The following is a 22,427-nucleotide window of genomic DNA, read 5'->3' on the forward strand; positions in this document are numbered from 1 at the left end:
ACACTAAAAAATATTTTACCATTCAGGAAAGAAATACAACATAAAAGAATTTATTAATTGTCTGTCTACCCATGTTGTCTATGTTTTGAAATGTCCATGTGGCTTAATGTATGTGGGCCAAACTAAACAGAATCTCAAAGTGAGAGTGGCAGAGCATAAGGCGGCCATTAGAAATGGGAACATGAATTATGCCATTGCTAGACATTATAGAGAGAAAAACCATGGTTTGGCAACTTCTCTTAAATTCATTGGCATTGAAAGATTGAGTCCTAATCCAAGAGGGGGTAACATGATCAACCAACTTTTGAGAAGAGAAGCTTTTTGGATTCATGAATTGAACACAATTGAACCTCATGGACTGAATGAGACACTAGATTTGAGCCCATTCCTGTCATGTTGATCATTATGTTTATCTCTGAGGTGTTTTTTTTTCCTTCAGAGAAAGTTTAGATACTGAATGTCCTACCCTCCCCTTTAGGGATATATACTAAAGGTAGGAACGTCAGGCTATTTATGAGGTCTTGTTGTAATTCCTGTGACTTGTGTATGTTTAATTCTTAAAGTGGATATATATATATATATATATTTTATTTATTTGTGATGTTTGTCGATCTGTTAATAATTATCACACTAAATTATCACATTTAGTATAACGACAGGCTATTTTGCCTTAATATACTTATGAGCTTCTGTTGTGTTGTGATTCTTGTGGCTGATGTATGTTTAAAATATATGTATTATGATGTGTGTTGATCTGTTTGGATAATTAGCACATTCTTGCCGTTTATATTATAATGCTTTGTATAAGCTGTTAATTTTATAGGTGTCATGGAAAACATGGATTATGCTGGTCACATGACCTGCACATGGTCTACTTAACACACCTGTAAGTGTGTTTGTAATTTCACTATGTGAGCCTGAAGAAGCAATGGGCGAAACTCGTTGCTCTAATGTGTTAGTGTTTGTATCTGGCCTCCTGATAAAAGTAAGTCCAAATTTCCCCGCTCTTTTAGCTGTTTTGCTCTCCATCAACTAAACAACCCAATATCTGGAAGTTAGTTGTGCTCCACTTAGTTCACTAGCTAGTCGCTAACTGCCAGCCATTTGGTGATCAGCAAACATACACTGGATTCATCAAGGGCCTCTTTCATAAAAGTGTTCTTAGATTTACACTTGAACTTAGTCTTAAGAACATTCCTGACGGTGTGCTTCTGTTCGATTCATAAAAGTGAGCATAAAAAACCTTGAACACACAGGTTCTTAGAAAACCATTAGCAAATAGTGTCCCCTGTGATCTATAAATCTCAAATTAACTTAAAATTGATGGCACAATGAACAATTTTGCCTTATATAATGCCAGCACAAATGAGGGTGTAGACAGGAATAACCATGGACCAAATGAGAACTTTTTGGAAGAAAAGATCACGGCGATGGTAGAGGAGATTGAGGCCAGGCAATGTATAGGTCTATACTTTGCTAAGACAAAAGATCATTTTCCACATCAAAGTTTTTTTCTGCTTAAGACATGCTCAAAATTGATCGTTAGTCTATTTTATAAATGAGCCTCCATAAACCAAAACAATGAGCTGAAAGACACTAAAACACTCCGTAGAGCGAAGCTAAATTGGGTGATGATTCTCTGTGAGTTCTTCAATGCAAGTGATAAATATTTTTGCCAGTATTAATATAAAAATATGTATATTAAGTGCATTAGTGAATTATGTAATAGTATGTGCATACAAACACATTGTTTTTTGATAAGCAAACAACAAAAGCACGACAAAGGAAAATAATTGGGACAGGTCAATTGTAATAATAACACCATGCTGTTGCCAGGCCGTTACTATGTCAACAGTGTGGGTGATATGACCTCATGGTGGCAGTATGGATAGCTGTAATTGGTGTTGAGAGAGAGCTGTTGAGCTAGCTGGATGTGTCCTGGGTCTAATTCAACCAATCACGTGTGACATTCAGTCCCTAAGAAATACTTTCAATTGCCCAGCACATTCTTTAAGGTTTCAAGCGTGTGTGTGCACACCATAATTTGGGGTGATTTGTGTTTAATTTCAGTGAATTCAGAATACACATAGAGCACTTCTTCCAGCTCCAAACAACACATTCCATCTCAATTATTGATTCCTCAGCTCAATATGATGCTCTACTGGAAAATATGAGAGGCGTTGTGGATCAAAATCCAGTTTCTGAATGGAGCTGAAATAAAATGACGTCTCAATTCACGCGTGCAGGTGTGTGTCCATAAAACACTTCTCTTTCAGCAATCAGGAGAATATATGCACACAAAGACACACTTGCAGCTCAGAGGCCACTTCAAACAAGGTTCTTGAATTCAGATGAGCTTGGAGGTGAAAAGGAACACACACACACACACACACACACACACACACACAATTTGCAATTTAAACGATGCTTTTGTGGAGTGCCATGTGATCATTCCTTTGATCAGTTACATTTGTTCACTCCATCCATCCATCCCTTCATGTGAGCATCTGTCTGTCCTGATTAATGTCTTGTGAATCTACCTGAATAGAGACGGGATGCAACAAATCTACAGATCTGATCTGAACTGATCGACTGACAAGCTAACGTTGGGATATCAGGAAATTTATCAGGTTCGTTGATCTGTCTGTCTCTGTCTCTTACAATCTGTTTTCATGACTACTATACAGCTTGTTGCTATGCCATTTGGTTTCCGTGGTGATGCCTGATACGGGATGACCTCGTACAGGACGACCTTACTTTTCTGATTGTGGGTCCATGAGTTGTGTGTGTTTGGCAGTCTGCATGAGCCTCTCTATGTTTGCATGTCTCTTTAATGTGAGTGTGTGTTGTAGCTGCATTTTATTATGTGTAGGTGTGTTTATTAGCATTTTTTGTGACAGTGTATGTACCTTAAGTTGGGTATGTCGGCATGTGTCCGTCTGTCTGTTTGTGTGTAGGATGACAGGTCCAGTGCAGGATTCACAGAGGCTGTCTGTGAAGACATGGACAGAGGAGGAGAGTGACCGAGCTGACAGCACACTTAGCAGGTACAAACACGTACATACATTCATTACACATTTTCATGACTCTGTGTGTGGTGCTGGTATCTGTACATACGGATACGGACCATTATTTGACTTGTTGAGACCTAGTTGTAGTTTCAATATCCTGATGTGTTGTATGCAATATAATGTTACTGCTTCTATAAGAAAATAAATGAGCAATTATCCAACACCATAAGCATCTTCTGAGAATTAAATCTTTATTATCCAAATTTGAGATTAGAATTTAGTTAATACCTGAAATTAATCATAAACCATTAGACAACAGCCTACTGGCCTGCCTGAAAGCTCTGTGACCCAACCAATCACCACTGAGGACCTAGAGGGTTTTAATGACAACAGTAAGTGTCTGTCATTCAGTCATAGTAGACTGATACTGCATTGGGCAGTTCAGTCTTTTCAATTTTGTGTTGCATAGTTCAGTTTTACATGTTAAGATTATAGTTTTGTGTATATTGTTAGATGATACATATTTGATGTATCGTTTAAAATATTTGATATACACTTTTGTACATAAAAAAGTCGTATTTAAAGCTGCACCAATAATTAATATTTTATCTTAACACTGGGGGAGGAGGTGTTGCTGGTAATGATAAACCTACAGAAATACCAGCCGAACCCATTCTCATCCCAGGGCGTCATGTATGGACGCTTTGTCAACACCATTTATTAAAAAGCCCTGTGTACCCATTAGTGTTGCTTTTGTTTGTTTAGGGCTTTGAGGTCAAGTCAGCTAGAATAATAATGCAACATCCGGTTAGATTTTCAAAATAAAGCTAGTGGCTATCATTGTGAAATGGCACTTTGTTACCGTGTAAAACGTTGCAGTTTGGTTAGGTTTAGGCAACAGTACTACTTGGTTTGGGTTAAGATAACTACAGGGTTTAAGATAACTACGTTACGTGACTTAAATTATGTAAGTTAAGTAACGCAATTTAAGTAATTATCACTTAAAGGAATCAGTGCTGACTTTGTTTCACACAGGACACTGTTCCATTTATAGTAGTACTTTTAGCATTGAACAATGCCCCTAAAGGGTTTCCCCCAGTGCATTGATCTATGACACGAAAAGGTGCCATGTACATTGGTACCAGACGCCAAAGGATGTGACAAAGCATAGCTATTTGACACCATGGAAATGAAAATGGCCTGACATACCACCCGACTCTGAGGTTCTCCTCAGCTCTACAGAGCGTTTCATCTTCGTTCAACTCAATGTTTTGGTTTTATGGCCCGCAACTTTATTGTTTTGGTTCAGTCTCACAGCCCTCATTAAAGCAAGCAGCAGCAGGAAGCCGTTTTCAGCCAAAAAGCTCAGATAAACCACTATATGCTCCCTCCCCAGCACCAAATGGCATATAACGTTACTAGCTATTGAACATGGCGAAGCAATTAGCCGCTAAAGACTTGGTGGCGACCAAGGCAGTGCTAAAAGAAGAGTCAACATTTGGCATACACAGTCATCAGGTGGACACAAACATGACTCCAAATTAATGCTAATGTTGCTCTGCGTTGCTGGATGTGTAAATAGGCTACAGTTTGTTAACACTTTCACCATCTCAGTTTTACAAGAGGAAAATCTGTGTTGCTTGTTGTGTTGCCCCTAAGTGGTCATAAAAAAAAAAACTTAAATAATGAACATATGTACATTTCTTTTTTAACCTTCAGAATCACAGTTGTCTTTTTTCCTACAGTCTGCTGCTGTGACATCAATCCAAGTTTTACTCTATTTAATCTAATGACGGAGTTTGTTGCTGTTATTGTAGTAGTCCCTGAACTATGTTTTTTATGTACTTGTGATGTGTTTATCTGTGTAGAGCTCAGTCGATGTGTGATGACACTTCTTCAGAGCTTCAGAGAATGGCGGCAATCGACAGAAGAGAGATTAATAATTCCCAGAATTCCTTTCAGGGGCGAGGTGCTCTGTCCAGGTATGACATCTGATAAATGATCACTGATGAAACACAAGTTGACTTTATGCTTTTACTCTTTAAAATTATTGGTGCCGTATAGTATAAGCTCTTTCCATTTTTCTGTCTACCTGTCGTCAGGATAGTTGGTATGGTGATGACTCTGAGAGAATGGGCACAGAAGAGTCTACATGAGGAGACAGAGCGACCAGATTCCTTCTTGGAACGTTTTAGAGGCCCCGCTCAAATGGACACCCAGGCCCCACCCAGCAGGTTCAGCCACAGTCACACTGGCTCTGATGCAGGCAATGAAATCAGACGCCCCAGACGCAAGTAAGAAAGCAAACAAAGGACACAATGCCTAAACATCAACTGACACATATAAATCTGTCTTTCTGTTGTTTTACCCCTCTCTGTCAGGAGGAAGTGTAAAGTCGTGGTCTTATCACCGTCTGATGATGCATACTACAACTGGCTGCTGGTGATTGGTGCTGCTGTTTTTTATAACTGGACTCTCCTAGTTGTCAGGTTGGGAACTATTACTGTGCAACTACACGGAACAAAATTATAAACGCAACACTTTTGTTTTTGCATTCATCATGAGCTGAACTCAAAGATCTAAGACTTTCTCTATGTACACAAAAGGCCTATTTCTCTCAAATATTGTGCACAAATCTGTCAACATCTGTGTTAGTGAGCACTTCTCCTTTGGGGACAAACACAAAACTGTTGCGTTTATAATTTTGTTCAGTGTATAATAGTGATAGTTGTAGTAATACTTATTGCACTGCTTTGGCACTGAATAGAACTACTGGTACTGTATGACAACTACTACTGCTCAGTTACTGTATAAAAAGCAATGTGATTATGATGTCACCCATAGCTTTCTGAAGGGATGTTCAGAAATATGTGGCTGTTTTTGCAGGTTTTTGGTGAGTTTTTGGTGTTTCTGGCGGTGACGGTGTGCGCAGTGAAATCAACATCCGGTTCTGAACACATACTCAAACTACAGAAATGTATGGAAAAGCACATGTCAAAGAGGAGGCATAGGCAGGACTTGTATAGAACAAGCTAGGGTGGAAAGCACCACTTCTGATACTGCTAATAGTGGTGGACTCTTGTTTCTGATAGTACCTTTACTACCACTGTACCAACTGCTATTTCAGTGGCCAAAGGGTCATTTTTGTTTACTAATTCTTCATCATTTTCTCGGTGCAGCGTGCTGTTTTCTTAATTTGCTAGTGTGTCTCTGGGTGCCTGTTCCTGTAGGGCCTGTTTCGATGATCTCCAGATGAGGAATGTGTTGGTGTGGCTGGTACTGGACTACATTTGTGATGGAGTCTATATCCTGGATATAGCGGTTCGTCTCCACACAGGTAATGAAACAATTAAACAATGAGTCAAAACTCTCTATTTTAATTTCCATTACTACATGAAAATATTTGATTGGATCTTGGTTTTAACTAATACATATGTTATTTGATAGACACCTACATTGACTCATTTATTCATGTGTATTATGTATGTGTAGGTTTCTTGGATCAAGGCTTGATGGTGAAAGATGTGCGCCGTCTGAGGGAAACCTACGTACGAACCCCACAGTGTAAAATTGACATTTGCTCCATTCTTCCAACTGACCTCCTGTACCTGACCGTTGGAATCAGCTACACTCCCCTTCTTCGATTCAACCGGCTGCTGCGTCTGCCACGCCTGTTTGAGTTGTTTGAACGTACGGAGACACGAACGGGCTACCCCAACGCTTTCCGCATCTGTAAACTGGTTCTGTACATCCTGGTGATTATCCACTGGAATGCCTGTGGATACTACAGCTTCTCCAAGGTCCTGGGACTGGGCTCTGATTCTTGGGTTTATCCCAATGCATCGGATCCTGAGTTTGGTTCCCTGACCAGAAGTTACATATACTGTCTGTACTGGTCGACTCTGACACTGACCACCATCGGAGAAACACCTCCTCCTGTTAGAGATGAAGAATATTTGTTCCTGATATTTGACTTCCTGGTAAGTCCATAGTAATAGCTCATATTATCTTACCTTGAATGATTCCTAAAAACCTTATATCGTGGATTTGGAATTGTTCCAGTCTATAAAAATGGCTAATACTAGTATTTCTGTCCAAGGTCGGTGTCCTGATTTTTGCCTCCATTGTGGGTAATGTTGGATCCATGATCTCCAATATGAATGCCACAAGAGCAGCCTTTCAGAGCCGCGTAGACACCCTGAAACACTACATGCACTTCAGAAGCGTCAGCAAGGTGCTAGAGCAGCGTGTCATTCGCTGGTTTGACTACCTCTGGACCAATCAGAAGACAATAGATGAGCAGGAAGTGCTGAGGAGCCTGCCCAATAAACTGAGAGCAGAGATTGCTATTAATGTTCACCTGGACACACTGAAGAAGGTAAACCCACTCAGACAATAAAACCCAGCTCCATATACATCTCTCTTAACTCCATTAATGCAATCTATTTATGTAGAGGTCATCATCAAAAAGTCAAAATAAATTGTGTTTGTGGGTGTGTGGACTTAGGTGCGTATCTTCCAGGACTGTGAGGCAGGCCTCCTCATAGAATTGGTATTAAAACTTCGACCGCAGGTTTTCAGTCCTGGAGACTACATCTGTAGAAAGGTTAGTATTACTTTTACTGGTACTGTTGAAGGACATATTATCAATTGCTACAGCACCACTGTAATGGATGTATTAAACTAGGAATTAGGTGTCCAAACATAGCAATCCATTTATTCTAAGAACAGCTGGTCAACCAGCAGGTACACTGCAAAATTTTCCCTTACTTCGAACTTTGGTGCCCATAATGCATGGACATTAGTGTCTATTATCTTGTTCACATGAATAGCACATAACTAATATCTTTATATAATGGTGGCATTTAAATATGTACTGGACCAAAGTCTTTCTGCTCACAGTAGCTGTTGAATGTTTGTTATGCTCAGAATATACCCTGTTCTTTTCTAAAGGATGTACTGTTTATACTAAAAAGCTGTAGCACCTCAGATTGTAGACATGACACCAAAAATGACTGCACAGCTGTTGGGCGGCTCCTGGGCACTAACTACACACAACATAAACAGAGTAAATGCATTGCTGGACAGCTGGTAGGTAGCCTTCTATCCAGACATGCTCATTTTGCTATGTTCTGCTATCAAATCTGGATGATGAATACCGTCTGGGTTTAAAGCTATCCTTTAGCTTTCCCTGCATCAACTGATCATTGATATATTTAGCAATATCACAAGCACTATTTCATTATTGGAAGTTACCCAGCTGCATGTTTTATGACTTGTCGTTAAGATACCCTATGGAGTCTTGCAAACGAGCGTTACAGTTTGCATGCATGTTGCGTATCCAGTGTTGAATGCAATTGTCTTCATAAAACATTTCCACAGCTGTATATTTTAAGTTATGCATGGTTCACGCTGTCTGCAAGTTTTCAGTCTCCCTCTTCGTGGCCTTGGTGCATTGCTACACTACTTTGCACATTACTGCTGCCAACTGTCATTCAGTGGCATGGCTGGAAACAGGCAGCAGGAATGTGTCTTTTATCGTTCTGTATGCTGTCTTTGTGCAGATGCATGATGCAAACAAAACATGGGCCCACTAGTAAAAACACGACTCCATAGCACTGCTAGTGGTCAAAAACCTCACAGGGTACCTTTAAATCTTCCAAGGCAATTTTACAATTATATATTTAGTGCTGTTTCTAGTCTACATTACTTCTAGTGCTATACCTACAGTAGGCTATTAGTCTAGTTTTCAGTTCTTCTGTTGAATGGATAGTATGGCTGTTAAAAATACTGATTAATATTCTCTGTTGTCTGTTTTCCCAAGGGAGATGTAGGTAAGGAGATGTACATAATTAAAGATGGCCAGCTGGCAGTGGTAGGGGAGGATGGAGTCACCCAGTTTGCTGTTCTGACCTCAGGAAGCTGCTTCGGCGAAATCAGCATTCTGAACATCAGCGGCAGCAAGATGGGTAACAGACGTACGGCTAACATTCGCAGTCTGGGATACTCAGACCTGTTCTGCCTTTCCAAACAAGACCTGATGGAAGCGCTTCAGGAGTTCCCCCACGCCAGGGCCCAGCTGGAGCAGAGGGGGCGGGACATCCTGCGGAAGGAGGGGCTTCTTGAGGAAGTAAACGTGTCTGCAGGGGAGGAGCTCGAGGAGAAGGTGGAAAGGCTGGAAACCAGTCTGGATCGGCTACAGGTCAGTACCATTAGTCCACTTCTACTACTGCTGTTGGTACGGTCATTAATGATAATAACTAATGATGACGTTGTTTTCAGACGTGTTTGGCCCGTCTGCAGAGCGAGTTCAACGCTTCCCAGCTTCGACTGAAACAGCGAATCACAACCCTCGAACACAACATCCCCACAGTAGCCACAGGCAGCGGCTTCCTGTCAGACAGCAACGAGAGTGTTTCTGGCGGTGATGGCGTGCGCAGTGAAATCAACATCCGCTTCTGAACGCATACTCAAACTACAGAAATGTATGGAAAAGCACATGTCATTGTTCCTGACCCGAGGTCAGAACAGATTATGGACCCAAATTATCCTGTAGTGTGAGGGATTAACAGACATAATCTTAGGTCAGCACAGTGTATTTTAAAGTGCAAGCACAACACAACATGTTGGTGAAGCTTCCCAGTCAGCTTGTTCTCATTGGATGTTTCGGGTTTCTGATTGGAGGCACCACGATTTTGAATTATAAACATCAAACATTTACAACTAGCTGACCGGGAGGCGTCACCAATTGTGTATTTTCTTGCGCTATTAAATGTATAAACCATGCTGATGTCGTCTTCTCAGCCATGAGTTCATCGGTTCATCCACAGATTTATTCTCTTAGTTTGTTTTTCTGCGCAAAACACAGTGCACAGTGTGTGTTCTTAAGATTGAAATATTAAAATGTGTGTTATGTCTGTGGTACACGTTTTTAAAATCTGTTAGGATTTGAAAATCCTCTAGTGTGCACCAGACATTTATTTATACTTTTATTTATTCATAAATATTGAAGTGCAAAAGATAACACCATAAACCTCATTTAGTATGACGTTAACTGTCTGACTATTTGACATAATTCAGTGTAAAATGTGTTTATTTGATGTCTTAATTTTTTTTTTTTACTTTCTCCCTCCTTACCTTACTGAAGGAGAATAAGAACCAATTGGTGTACATTTAATTAACTTCAGGTGTATAGCACCATTCATCATTAAATACAGCTCATAGTACTATATATAAAAGTGCATAGGGGAGAAAAAAAACATTTAAAGCAACTAAAGAAGCCTCTTGGATGAGAGGCGAAATGTCTTCAGGTATTTTCAACCAAGTCCAGTTGCCCTTAATTTTAACTAACCTTTGTACTGGATGACTGAGAATCTTCAGACATTTAAACCAACAAACAAATTCAAAGGTTGCAGACACTCAATTTAGACAGTAGTAAAAAATACAATAACACATTGAGCCAATCACTAATGCTTTGGCTGAAGAGGAGGATTTACACAGGAATTCACTCATGGCTGACACAGATATTAACCACTACACTACTATGGGAACATTACTCATTAGGCCAAAAATCTGTCCACTTGACTCGTGTCTCAAGAGGTGTCTTCAACAATGTCTTTTTCCACTAGGGGGCAAAGAATCACTATGAATATGATTACATGCCTGCTGTGAGAACTGAATATGGTATCAAAGCAGCTTTAACTTCACATGTCCAGGAGGTTGTTCTATTTATCTATGGGAACATCACAAACTACCTAAATAAAAATCAGTGCGCATACACACTGCTTAAACTATCACACAGCATACAAAGTGTTTTTAGTTTAAAGGAATAGTTTAGCATGTTTAGAGTTTTCTATTGGGGTTTGCAAGTTCTCTCAAGCGGTTCTTTCTTTTTTTCACAGCTCATCCACTCTAATTGAAAATAGAAATGCAGAGAATGTTTTTTTTAATGTTGTACTGACTGCTGAAGATCACAACCCTTATAGCCTTAATGAATGCAGCTGAAATAACAAAATCAATTAAATTAATATAAATTACAGTAATATATTTCTTCAGCAAAGTGGAATTTACATAAAAATGAACTTTCTCTTTTTTGATATATTGAATCTATTTCTGCTTTGCAGATTGTTTCTAAATGATTTTTTGCTCCTTGTGAAACTATAATAAATCTCTTTACTTCATGATACATCAGCAGCTTTATTATTAAAATACTATTAAGTAATGGGCATGATAAATTACATACAACACAACTACTGTAGAATCATGGAAGGCCGTGTCAATGTGTGTGTCTGTGAATAAGCACATCACACCCCTCTAATGTGGCCGCTGCATGCTCTGCAGCCATGTCAGCAAGTGACTTGGGAACAAAGTTCAACATCACGAGTTTAGGATTTCAGGAAGTGAATTTTAAGGAACGAGTGGAAACTGAGAAATCACAGTGTTAAAAAGGTAGAAACACACTGCTGAGTCCTCTGTAGCTTCCTCTTTGCTTCTCTTACTTTTACTCTCACTTCTTTCTCTTTCCTTTTTTTAGTCTTTGTTTGTTTTTTTGTCCCCTTGTGTGTGCATGTTTCTTTCCTTGCATCTAGTTTTTATTTTCTTTCCTCAGAAGTGTTCCTGTGTCTGTTGTCTTCTTTCTCTCCTTTTGTGTCCTTTCTCTCCCAGTCTGATCTTTGCAGTCATGTAATAGACCTAGCCAGGAAGCAACAATAGAAAACCTTTTTTTCCCCTGCCGCTCCTCATTGAGGATCTTTGAATGTGATCTGAATGGGTTTCACATTGTGTGTGCATTTGTACACGTGCAGCACATTGACTGTTACTGTGTGTATGCGGACATCTTTGTGTGTGGCTGTAACTTAGTGCACAAACTTGCATGAATGTGTGTGCATGCAGGTTTGTGTTCCAGACATGGAGATCAGCTTTGTGTTGCTGTGCATGATGCTGGTAGCTAGTGTGACACCAGCGTCTGCTGCAGCACAGGTAAGACCTGCTCCTATTGCTATTGAAGTAAGTCTGTTAATCACTGTTAGGAAAAGATATAATGGTTCAATTTGTTTTGCATACTGACTTCATATTTAACTTATTATTATAAAACACAGTATATTCTCTCTTCATCTCTTATTCTAATTATTTCCTAGGTTTTCTATCACATTCATTGTGTGGTCATGGTATTATTATCCAGGCACTGTAGTTTAGACCTTTGACTTAATGCCATTTATCAAGTGACGTACACTATCTGTCACAAATTTGGATGAAGTGCAAACAGGAGAGAGCCCAAACGCAAGACACTGGAGAGTTGACTAAAGGTGTACAGGTGTGAATCCAAAAAACACAAAAATGCAAGTTTGGGTGTAAGACGTCCAAACAGAAGAATCAGGCAACACAGAGACAGGCAGAACACTCCAAACACGAGACAAAACAGAGCGTAGTCACACTACAATGACCAGACAGAGACTGAACAGAAACACCAGGCATATATACACAGGAACTTACAAGCAGGGCGGGAGCAAAACAGGTGATAGGCATCAAGGTTAAGGAGGTAGGCAGGCAGGCAGGCAGAGAGACAGCAGGGGGAAACAGAGAGACAGGCAGGCAGAGTGATAACAGGGGGAACAGACAACAGACTAAAACCTAATCATACCGACAGACTACAGACGTAACAGGGAGAACAGACTGAACTAATAACAGAACACAGAGCAGACACGGGGCAAACAAATAACAACCTACACAGAAGTACACAGACCAGGAGTAACACTAGTAACACTACACAGATGACAGGACTAACATGCAGATACAAAACCAAACCCCCTGAATCAAAACCCAAAAACACAGCACTCAGGACAGGATCGTGACACTATCTGTCTATTTGTATTGTAGCCAGGCATCATAGAGAGCCTCCTATTGGCCACCCAGCAGCGTCCCTGGCTGTGGAGTGTCTATGTCTTCACTGTTGGACTTCCCGTCATTCTCTTCATTAGCTTCATGTGGCCTGACAAGGTAGAATAATACTTGTTTATGCATGTACGTGTGTGCGGATTTGTGTGTATTATTGCCCAGCAATAGAAGCCACCTCCTCAGTCAAATCATGTGTGTGTGTGTTTGCATGTAGAGGTTTGGGCCTCCTGATCAACAGTATTACTATAAGAAATCTGACGATGCTCAACCAGATGATCTGGAGATCCCAGAGCGCACAGTGGATACCAAAGGTAATGTTTTATCTTTATTGTTACAGAGTGGTAGAAGTGCTACATCAGCAGCTGTATTACTCCAGCTGGTAATAATAATGGTGGAAATGAAAGTGGTGGTAGCAGTAATGGTATTATTGGCAGTGGTTGTGCAGCAGCACTCTTCTCTTCTCTGTTCAGGAAAAACTGACAGTGCTGTGACAAGGAGAAGAGACACCCAAGGTAACCAGGGGAAGTCTGACTTAGACCTGAAGGTGAGACTCAACAGACAGTAGCCTGCTGATGAATCACAGAGATTGATTGTGTGATGGAGAGGATGGGAAGTATTTGCTGGTTTCCAGTCTTAATGTGGTAAGTATGTATGACTGAAGGGAACGGCTTTAAAGTAGCTAATTTTATAAATAAATAACCCATGAGCACATTTTGTTCAGGCACACACAACAAAAAGCAACAGAATCCAGGAAATGTCTGGTGAAGAGGTCAGACAAAAAACTGGAAAACTAATAACACAAATGCTCTATTTGGGTTGAGATAAAGTTTTAGTTTTGCAATTTTTGGCTACAATGTCTGACAACACCAGCCCTTTAGTTTTATCCCTTTAAGAGCTTAACCATCCGTACACTGAATTTTCTGTTGGAACCACGCAGACTTTTTATGTCATCAGTGACTATTAAATCTGTGATTATTCCAGAAGTCCAGTGTTGTTACAGTGCCTTTGAGCGGGTCCTTGATACTGTGGGTAATGAAAACTGATTGTGAATGTTTGTGTGTGTGTGTGTGTGTGTGTGTGTTTTTGGGTAGGATCACTGATCAGTGCAACAAAATCAGGAGAGGGAAGCAATACCAGCTCGCAAGAGGATGCTGAGCGATCACATCTCTGCCCAGTCGTACTGATGGCTGGATAAAATGACACCGTGTAAACACAACAATGCCTGAGGAATGAACTACAGATTGTATTATGGTTTTGTTTAATTAACAATGTCAGAAAAGTCACATTATAATTATTTATACATATAATTTTTTATTTTTACATATTTCTAATTGTTCCCATAGAATGTGCCACTTTTAGTGTGAACAGTCATTTGACGCTAATAAAACGCGCCCTTTCACACAAAATGGTTTTGTTTGTTTTATCATGTATACAGTCAGGATCTGATAGTGACCTCCACATATACACAATAGACTGTAACCGGGCATAAGAATGATACTTGTCTTTAGTAATTGTTTATATGGATTGTGACATCATTGAAACATCTAGATTTACCATGAACGGATAATAATAAAGGATAGTTTTGATATTTTGTTAAAGGAATTGTTAGACATAGTTTGAAATATGCTTCTTTCCATTTTAGGGCTATCAAGAATTAACACCACTCTCACGTCTATACCTAAAAAGCTACTGTCAGCACCTGGTTAGGTTCGTATAGCAAAAAGACAGGACATGGGGAAACAGCTAGACCGTCTCCGGAGTTATGTGCAGGATTTTGTCTCGACTGGGAGCAGCAGCATTCTCAAGTCTTGTCTTTATGCTAAGCTGGTATAACCAGCTCCTTGCTGTTGTTACATATTAACCGTACAGACATGAGAGGGGTCATCCAAGTCTCAGCAAGAAAGAGAATAAGTCTGTTTCCCAAAATGTACACCTGCTGTGTGATAGCAAATACCAATATGTCAAAGACTTTTGGAACGGCAACGAATCAACGTTAATCATCATCAGCAACAGCCACATTTCTCACAAAAGTTCTTGTGTGATCCTTTGAGCTAAAATGTCTCCCTCTGCACTGCGTCTTCATGCTTTGTTCAGGGCTGACCTGCAGTGGTATTCAGCTGCTCACATTTATTTGAAATGGCAAGATACAGCTCATCAACAAAATGACTACCCAAGTCTTTTAATGACACTCAATGACAATACTACGGCTGGATAATTGGCCATTAAAGGAAAGAAAAATCAAAGAGCTGGCAAGCGGAGAACAGACGAGAGGAATGAGAAAAAGGGAGGGCCAGACAGACGGCAGATCACAGACAAAAGGAGAGAGATTCGGGGATGCTGAGGAACAGTTGTTTCACTTTTGGCATGGTCTCCTCTGATCAAATGCAAATGTTTGTAGAGGTTTTTATTTTATTACCTTCTATTAATTAGATATGCCATATCTCTTTACTCCATTCAACAAAAAAAAGATTTTCCCGAAAGTGTGGCTACTTGCGAATTTCCCCAGTTTGGAATCAACAAAGTCTGTCTTCCTTTTCGCATCTGTGTGTGCATCTGTTCTCGACACTCCCTGCATATTTTCTATACTTTATGACTGTAGAGAATCTGGTATTTTCTCCTTCTCCTTGGAAACATCTTTCTTTGGATCCAGGTGTGGGGAGCATTTCAAGATTCTAACTGTGCTCTCTGTGACCAGATTCAACTAAACTCTGACAAGTGGAAGTCTCTTGACGTCTGAGCTTTTAGTTTTGTGCTGTCTAAAAAAGAAGAGGATGGAAGGCCCACTGCTGCTGCTCACAAGACTGATGGTCGTCACAGCTTGCTTTCAATGTCTCCATGTAAGTACTCTGCAAACAATCAGTCAGGCTGCTTTGCTACTTAATACAGGAATGTTTCAAGTCATTTATTGTATGCTTATGAAAATGTGTTTATTTTTTATATCTGGGTTTGTTGTTATGATCAGTGATGGAATGTAACTAAGTATATTTATTAAGGTACTGTACTTCACCACATCTCAGTGGCAAATGTACTACATTTGTCTGAAAGCTTTAGTTACTAATTACTTTTCAGATTACAATTCTTTATGCCCTTCCTATCCAGTGAAAACTATGTGTCTCCAAACTTCTTTAAGTAAATTTTGTTGATAATACTTATTTTTACTTAAGTAAGGTTTTGAAGACTGGACTATTACTTGTAGGAGTATTTTCACAGTGTTTACTTAAGTAAAGGATCTGAATACTTCTTCCACCACTTAAAAATTAGTGTTGATGAATTTATGCAGGTCTGATTAGCATTTTGAGTACATTTGGAAAGAAGTGGCTGAGAGAATTGTTAATTTACTTTATGAAACTTTACCTATTTTATTCTACTTTATGAATTTCACATGCAAGACAAATTCCAGTGAAAGTGATAAATGGTTAATGTTACTTTGTCCAAGCTTAGTTTCTATTTAAATATTCACCCTGTTTTAACAACAATGGGGATAGTTAAACGTATCCTGTCAATGGTAGGTGTGATTTCTTTGTGTCAGGGAGTTCTTTATTTCTGTACTTGTGAACACCACATTGCAAGTCATGAAAAACTTCAAAAGTAAGAACATTTTGGCTCAATGTCTCTTAACATTTGTGGAAATACACTGATTCGCAGTCTTGCTGAGAGCTAAAGGATAAAATTGGTACCACTCTCATATCTGTACGCTGAATATGAAGCTAGAGCCAGCAGCTGCTTAGCTTATCTTAGCATAAAGACAGTGGAAACAGATAGCATATGGCTCTTTCTAAAGATACCTCAATCTTCCTGTCAGCATCTTTAAAGTTCACTAATGGTATATCTTGTTTGTTTGTGTTAATCACTGCAAAGAAGTCACTGTTCCCAGCCAAGAAACAGTCACTTAAAGTTTTTACCCCATTTTTTGTATGAATTAAACACACAATATATAATATGATGCTTAGCGATCTTTAGAGGTGTTGGCAGGCTGATTTTGTTCCCTTTGGGGAGAGCCAGCTGTTTCCCCCATCTTTCAAGCTAAGCTAACCTAAAGGCGAGGGCATTCGCCTCTCCTTGGAGAAAGTACCAGTACTTTACAGATCAAATAATAGTGATTTCATTTGAAATGTAAGAAAGAAGAAGAAATACTGTAGTTTTCTGCATATAGCTTTCTTTAATCAATATGTATCACAGCGTTAGGGAGTGAATATACTGTAAGTGAAGATTCTCACAAGTATAGCAATCCAAATGTGTGTGTAGGCGTCAGACACTTGCAGTGAGGAGGTGGCTCGTCTGTGGGAACACAAGAAGCTTCTGCAGGGCCAGCTTCAGAAACAAGAACTCCTCCTACACAGACTACAACTGCTGAACCAACCTGGCAAGGAGGACAAAGCCAGATCCAACCAGAGCCAGGACACACAATACACAGGTCAGGGCTACGGCCTCACGACTGGAAAAACAACATTTGAAAACTAAGTTGAAAACATCAGTTTCAGATTTCATATTGCATTAACAGGAACCAGATGATGTACGAAGTATAGAGTGTGTATTTGTATGTGTGTGTGTGTGTGTGTGTGTGTCAGACTGCTCCCAGCTCTTCAATTCTGGCTCCAAATCGAGTGGTCTCTACATAATCAAGCCCCATGGCAGCCCTCATCCAGTCAGAGTCTACTGTGATATGAGTGATGGAGGTGGTTGGATCGTCCTTCAGAGACGGATCAATGGAACAGAGAGGTTTAACAGGTGTGTCTGTGACGTCTAATAAATAGTAGTCAAATAATGAAATCATATAAAAAGCAATACATCCCATGTATCTATGTATCTATGTATGTATGTATGTATGTATGTATGAATGTATCTATCTATCTATCTATCTATCTATCTATCAGGTCATGGGCAGAATACAAGGATGGCTTTGGAGACTTGAATGCAGAATTTTGGCTCGGAAATGACAACCTGCATTACATCACTACACAAGGTCAATACTGCTTCTGAGAAACATTTACAAAATTTAAAAAACTTAAACCTGCTCTAATCAATATATTTATACTATATATTGTCCATGGATCAAATGACTGTGTGTAATATGAGAGGCGGCGCTCATAGTGATAATGATTACCCAACTCTGCAGTTCCTCTCAGCTCTTACTGAGCGTTTTAGTGCCTGTCAGCCAATTGTTTAGCTTTTTCTTACTGTTTTGCTCTCATCACCCTCACTGCCACCAACAGCAGGAGGCAGCACACAGACCAAGTTAGCCACTATGGTTAGCCACTAGCTGGTGTAAAAAAAAGTGGAGCACTTAGGGGCTAAAGACCCAGATATATTTCTCAGGAGTTAGAGGGGACCAAACAGAGCTAGGATCAGATTGAATATTGGACTTAGATTTGTCATGTTGCCAGAAACATGACTCCACATGAGTCCTTGCTCCGTATCTGTTGGATGTGTAAATAGTCAACTGTTTGCTAACATGTTCAGCAGTGTTGTTTACAGCTTGTTCTGATGCTCCCACATTGCCAAAAAACATACAGAAAACATTTCTTCTTCTTGTGTTAATAGATTATGGTTTGTTATTTTCAGGAGGCTTTTTATTGTATGTCTGTTACAGGGAATTATTCTCTGAGGATTAACCTGGAAGACTTTGACGGCTATCAACGCTATGCAGAGTACAAGAACTTTAAATTGGCCAATGAAAAGGTGATAATGCTAACTGACCCCTAAAATATTGGGGTGGGCGGGGGGTGGTTAAAGGAATTGTCACCATTGGGGGAAATGATTTGCTTTCTTGCTGAGAATTAAATGAGAAGATTGATTGTACTTTCATGTCTGTCCTCCAGCCAGTAGTCTGGTTAGCTTAGCTTAGCATAACTGACTGGAAACGAGGAAACAGCTAGTCTGGCTCTGTCCAAAGCAAAAATAAATCCACCTTCCAACACGTCTAAAGCTCAGTGCACAGCACAGTACACGACACCTTATACATTTTTTCATAATCCCTGTAATCCCTTTCGGTTTACTGGCAGTGAAGATCTAATAGGCTACTTTTTTTTGGCAGGACATGAGATTGGTATTGATTTTCTCATCTAACACTCCACAAGAAAGTGACTAAGAGCATTTTCCAAAATGACAAACTATTCCTTCCATCCTGTCATTTTGAAGCTCATGCAAGTTGACCCTGATCTCCTCGTTTCTCTCTGCAGGATCACTACCGACTTACCTTTGGAGCCTATGTAGGTACAGCGGGAGATGCTATGTCTGGAAGTGATCGGGCTGATGTGTCAGTGTGGGCCAGTCACCAAGGCATGAAATTCAGCACCTATGACCAAGACAATGATAACTACAAAGGAAACTGTGCCCAGGAAGACAAAGGAGGCTGGTGGTTCAACAAGTACGGGCTTCATGATACGAGAATCTGCCCTTCCCCTGGAAGATGCACATAGATGCAACATCTGCATTCACAGTTACAATCTTAAACACAGTCATTCATAAAATAAAAAATGACTAAATATTCTTTCTCTTCATGCTATCTTTCTACAGGTGTCACTCAGCCCATCTGAATGGCATGTACTACCCCAATGGGCACTACAGTGCATTGACAGATGATGGTGTAGTCTGGTACAGTTGGAGAGGATGGTGGTACTCCCTGAAGACCAGCATGATGAAGCTGCGGCCCAGCGACTTCACAACTGACCCCACTGATGACCCCAATGCTGTTCATAGCAAACCACCTGCCTAGATCAGACACGAGCAGATATCACGTCTTCTTGGCTTCAGTATTTTGGGAAGAAACAGCTTGGCAAACATGTATTAATTGGTGTGAAATCAAATTTCAAAAATCAAAAAACAAACCTAATGGGATTATTGTAGTATTTTTAAACCTGGCCCCTATTTTCACATGTTTTGCTGTGTAAATGACTATTAAGTACAAAAGGTATTGGAATAAATGCAGTAGACGGCTTCAGCCAGCAGCAACATATTCCTTTGAGGCAATTGCTCCTGTCAAAATTACGTTTACAAAAAGTGCTTTTTCTAACAACATCATGAAAAGAACCTTTCCACTGTTGTCTTCCTGCAACACCTCAATACTCACGAGAATTCAGAGCAAGATTTGACCTTGATCAATACTTCAGTTTCCTTTTAAAACCACTTGCAAGGATCCTTTCCATGATGTTGTTAGACACCTCGTGTAACAGTCTGAGCCCGTCACTTTTGGTGGAGAAATACGTTGCAGCCACTGCAACCGGATCGTGCCAGTCAGCTGAAGACATCTACTGCATGGATTCCAAAACTGTACCTACTAATCAGTTTTACACCAAATATATGTGAAAATGGGGCACAGGGTAAAATTCCCAAAATTACCCTTTAAACATAAATCTATTTTTATTATCCTCTCAAATCCCACGAGGACTTGTTTGCACACTAAGCACTAATCAACCCCATTGACACATGGTAACAAATATTCTGTGCTATCAGATTGTATCTGGATGGAGGAATGTGGCAGTAACTAAGTCGAGTAATATAGCATTTATGAGCTAAAGATTATCTCAATCAAATTTCAACAACATAGTAAAATCTTTAAAGACATACTTGTAAGGGGACTTGTGAAACTTTTTGCCTGTTTAGGAGACATGAATGTTGCAAGAGGAAGTAACACAGACAAATGTCTGTTTTGGTGGAGGAATCAGTGTGTGCCTGACACAGGCAGAAAGATTGGACTGAAGGCGATGAAAGGAGCCATTATCATGTCCTTGAAAATGTCTGTAACAAGAACGGTTAGTGTTAAAAATTATAAAAAAGAGCAGCTGAGTGCGGTACTGGGAGTTTGCCCAACTGCTATGTGCTGTTTTAACACAAGCAATTGAAATATAAGAATTCTGCCTGTGGCTACAAATATTCAATATCTTCTTTTTTAGAGGGGCAACAGAATCGAGTGTCATTTGCAGTGAGCCTGCAGCACTATTAACAAGATGATCAATATGGGAGGGACTGAAGTTAGCATAACAGTTCTCTGTTATGTTGACACATGGTATTGAATTAAATGAAGACGCAATCACTTCTGTAAATTTAGCTACAGCACTATCAGAGGGACATCTAGAATAGGAATTTCTGCCTAAGGGTGCGTAGTTCAGCAATAGGAACTCAAAAGATATTAAACAGTGGTCAGATAAAATATGAAAAATGTTCAATTTCATGCCATAAGCCTGAACAAGGTTGAGGGTGTGGTTAAAACAGTGAGTGGGTTTATGAACACTCTGACAGAAGCCCATCCAGTCTAATAATGAGATAAACGCAGTACTAAGGCTGTGATTGTCAAAATCCACATGAATGTTAAAATTACTTTATCTGTTTTAAGGACTAAACTTGAATAAAAAATCTGTTACATTTTCCGAATACGGACCAGGAACGTGGTAGGCTTTTACATGACTGAAAACACAGGACTGTACACAACAATATATGTTACTTGAGGGGAAAACCATATAACTATAAAGAATTCCTTTTAGGGTTTTAGTAAACTCTGTACTTCATATCACACGTACAGGTTATTATTAACAACTCTTCTTGGGAACATACATCCAGCTTTATCTCCCTGCCATTTGGATTATAACCATGATTCATAAATTAAAACAAGGAAACACTTCCTCTTGTCCACTGAATTATTTCATATTCTTGCATGATCACCTTTTATACCTCACCAATTGTAACAATTACACAGTCAAGGATATCTATATTTTAAAGGCTTTTGCACACTTAATGTGCTACTCATAATGTGTCAGTGTCCCAGAAAGCTCATTCAGAGACGGGATGTAATGCTCGAATAATTTAATATTTGAAGAGTAGGGCCTACTACATTGGCTAAATGTAGAGCAGAGCCACACTAAGTAATGCATATACATTTGTTTTTGCAAATCCATGCATGTCAGTAATCCAAAATGAACATTAAAAATTGGATTTATCTGTCGTAATGTTTAATCTACTGAAAAGTAATATGCTGCTATTAATACATTTGATTATAAATTCATAGATTAGGAGATGAAGAAAAAACAGTTTAATTCATATAGTTTCCTTTATGAACATTAAGTCTTTGTGGATTAGTAATGGCCAATCATTTTTCTGTCAGTCACAGGTTTTCTACTTTAATAATTTTTATTAATACTTTTTAAAAAAATTATTATTATTATTTATTTTTACAAAAATAGAGATAAAGTGAACAAGAAACAATATCCAGTAGATGTCCAGAGTGACATCATTTCACATTGTTTAGCTATTAAACATTTATGACACCACAAACGGAAAGCAGATATTTTATATTTCCAGGCAGCCATTTAAACCAGTCTCTCAAAGAAAAATCAATCGTCAAACAAAAAAATCCTTTATCACCTTGTGTGTTTGATTACAATCTGTGGCTGCCCAGTTGATTCATATTTTTCCCAGTGCATCCACACCAGCGTCCAAACAAAGCACTCCGTCCACTCGGGCTGCCGCGCTTGCTAGAACAGGCGCACCCTCCCCGGCGAACACAAGCGCTGATTGGCTGCCACCCTC

General features: G+C 39.5%; 3 protein-coding genes across 8 annotated transcripts; all 3 read left to right on the forward strand.

Annotated features, from left to right (window-relative positions):
* The first annotated feature begins 932 nt into the window (after positions 1–932).
* Positions 933–11,055, forward strand: cnga2a (cyclic nucleotide gated channel subunit alpha 2a). 4 transcript variants are annotated; one of them, XM_046031689.1, is made up of 12 exons: positions 933–985; positions 2,549–2,630; positions 2,958–3,047; positions 4,880–4,993; positions 5,114–5,305; positions 5,393–5,500; positions 6,242–6,348; positions 6,504–6,991; positions 7,111–7,389; positions 7,519–7,617; positions 8,836–9,213; positions 9,294–11,055. In XM_046031689.1, exons 3-12 carry the CDS (start codon positions 2,959–2,961, stop codon positions 9,471–9,473), a joined length of 2,034 nt encoding a protein of 677 aa, XP_045887645.1. In that variant the 5' UTR covers positions 933–985; positions 2,549–2,630; position 2,958; the 3' UTR covers positions 9,474–11,055. The 4 variants fall into 4 exon arrangements, with proteins under 4 accessions (XP_045887645.1, XP_045887642.1, XP_045887643.1 ...); XM_046031686.1 differs by lacking the exon at positions 933–985 and adding an exon at positions 2,286–2,363 and having other exon boundaries at positions 2,549–3,047; XM_046031687.1 differs by lacking the exon at positions 933–985 and having other exon boundaries at positions 2,479–3,047; positions 8,836–8,845; positions 8,930–9,213.
* A 295-nt stretch (positions 11,056–11,350) lies between these two features.
* LOC123958009 (calnexin-like) lies at positions 11,351–14,306 on the forward strand. 3 transcript variants are annotated; one of them, XR_006821978.1, is made up of 6 exons: positions 11,351–11,459; positions 11,904–11,990; positions 12,888–13,007; positions 13,120–13,216; positions 13,376–13,546; positions 13,997–14,306. XR_006821978.1 is itself a non-coding variant. In XM_046031167.1 (5 exons), the coding sequence occupies exons 1-5, from the start codon at positions 11,898–11,900 to the stop codon at positions 14,003–14,005; spliced, it is 393 nt and encodes a 130-aa protein (XP_045887123.1). In that variant the 5' UTR covers positions 11,644–11,897; the 3' UTR covers positions 14,006–14,306. The 3 variants fall into 3 exon arrangements, 1 of the variants encoding a protein (XP_045887123.1); XR_006821977.1 differs by lacking the exon at positions 11,351–11,459 and having other exon boundaries at positions 11,644–11,990; XM_046031167.1 differs by lacking the exon at positions 11,351–11,459 and having other exon boundaries at positions 11,644–11,990; positions 13,376–13,449.
* A 1,098-nt stretch (positions 14,307–15,404) lies between these two features.
* On the forward strand, positions 15,405–21,522 carry fgl1 (fibrinogen-like 1). The gene is made up of 7 exons (XM_046029697.1): positions 15,405–15,742; positions 17,151–17,319; positions 17,474–17,633; positions 17,780–17,868; positions 18,496–18,584; positions 19,085–19,272; positions 19,422–21,522. Exons 1-7 carry the CDS (start codon positions 15,677–15,679, stop codon positions 19,618–19,620), a joined length of 960 nt encoding a protein of 319 aa, XP_045885653.1. The 5' UTR covers positions 15,405–15,676; the 3' UTR covers positions 19,621–21,522.
* Positions 21,523–22,427: the final 905 nt, after the last annotated feature.

This window comes from Micropterus dolomieu, linkage group LG19 (genome assembly GCF_021292245.1).
Source record: "Micropterus dolomieu isolate WLL.071019.BEF.003 ecotype Adirondacks linkage group LG19, ASM2129224v1, whole genome shotgun sequence".
Lineage (NCBI taxonomy): Eukaryota > Metazoa > Chordata > Actinopteri > Centrarchiformes > Centrarchidae > Micropterus > Micropterus dolomieu.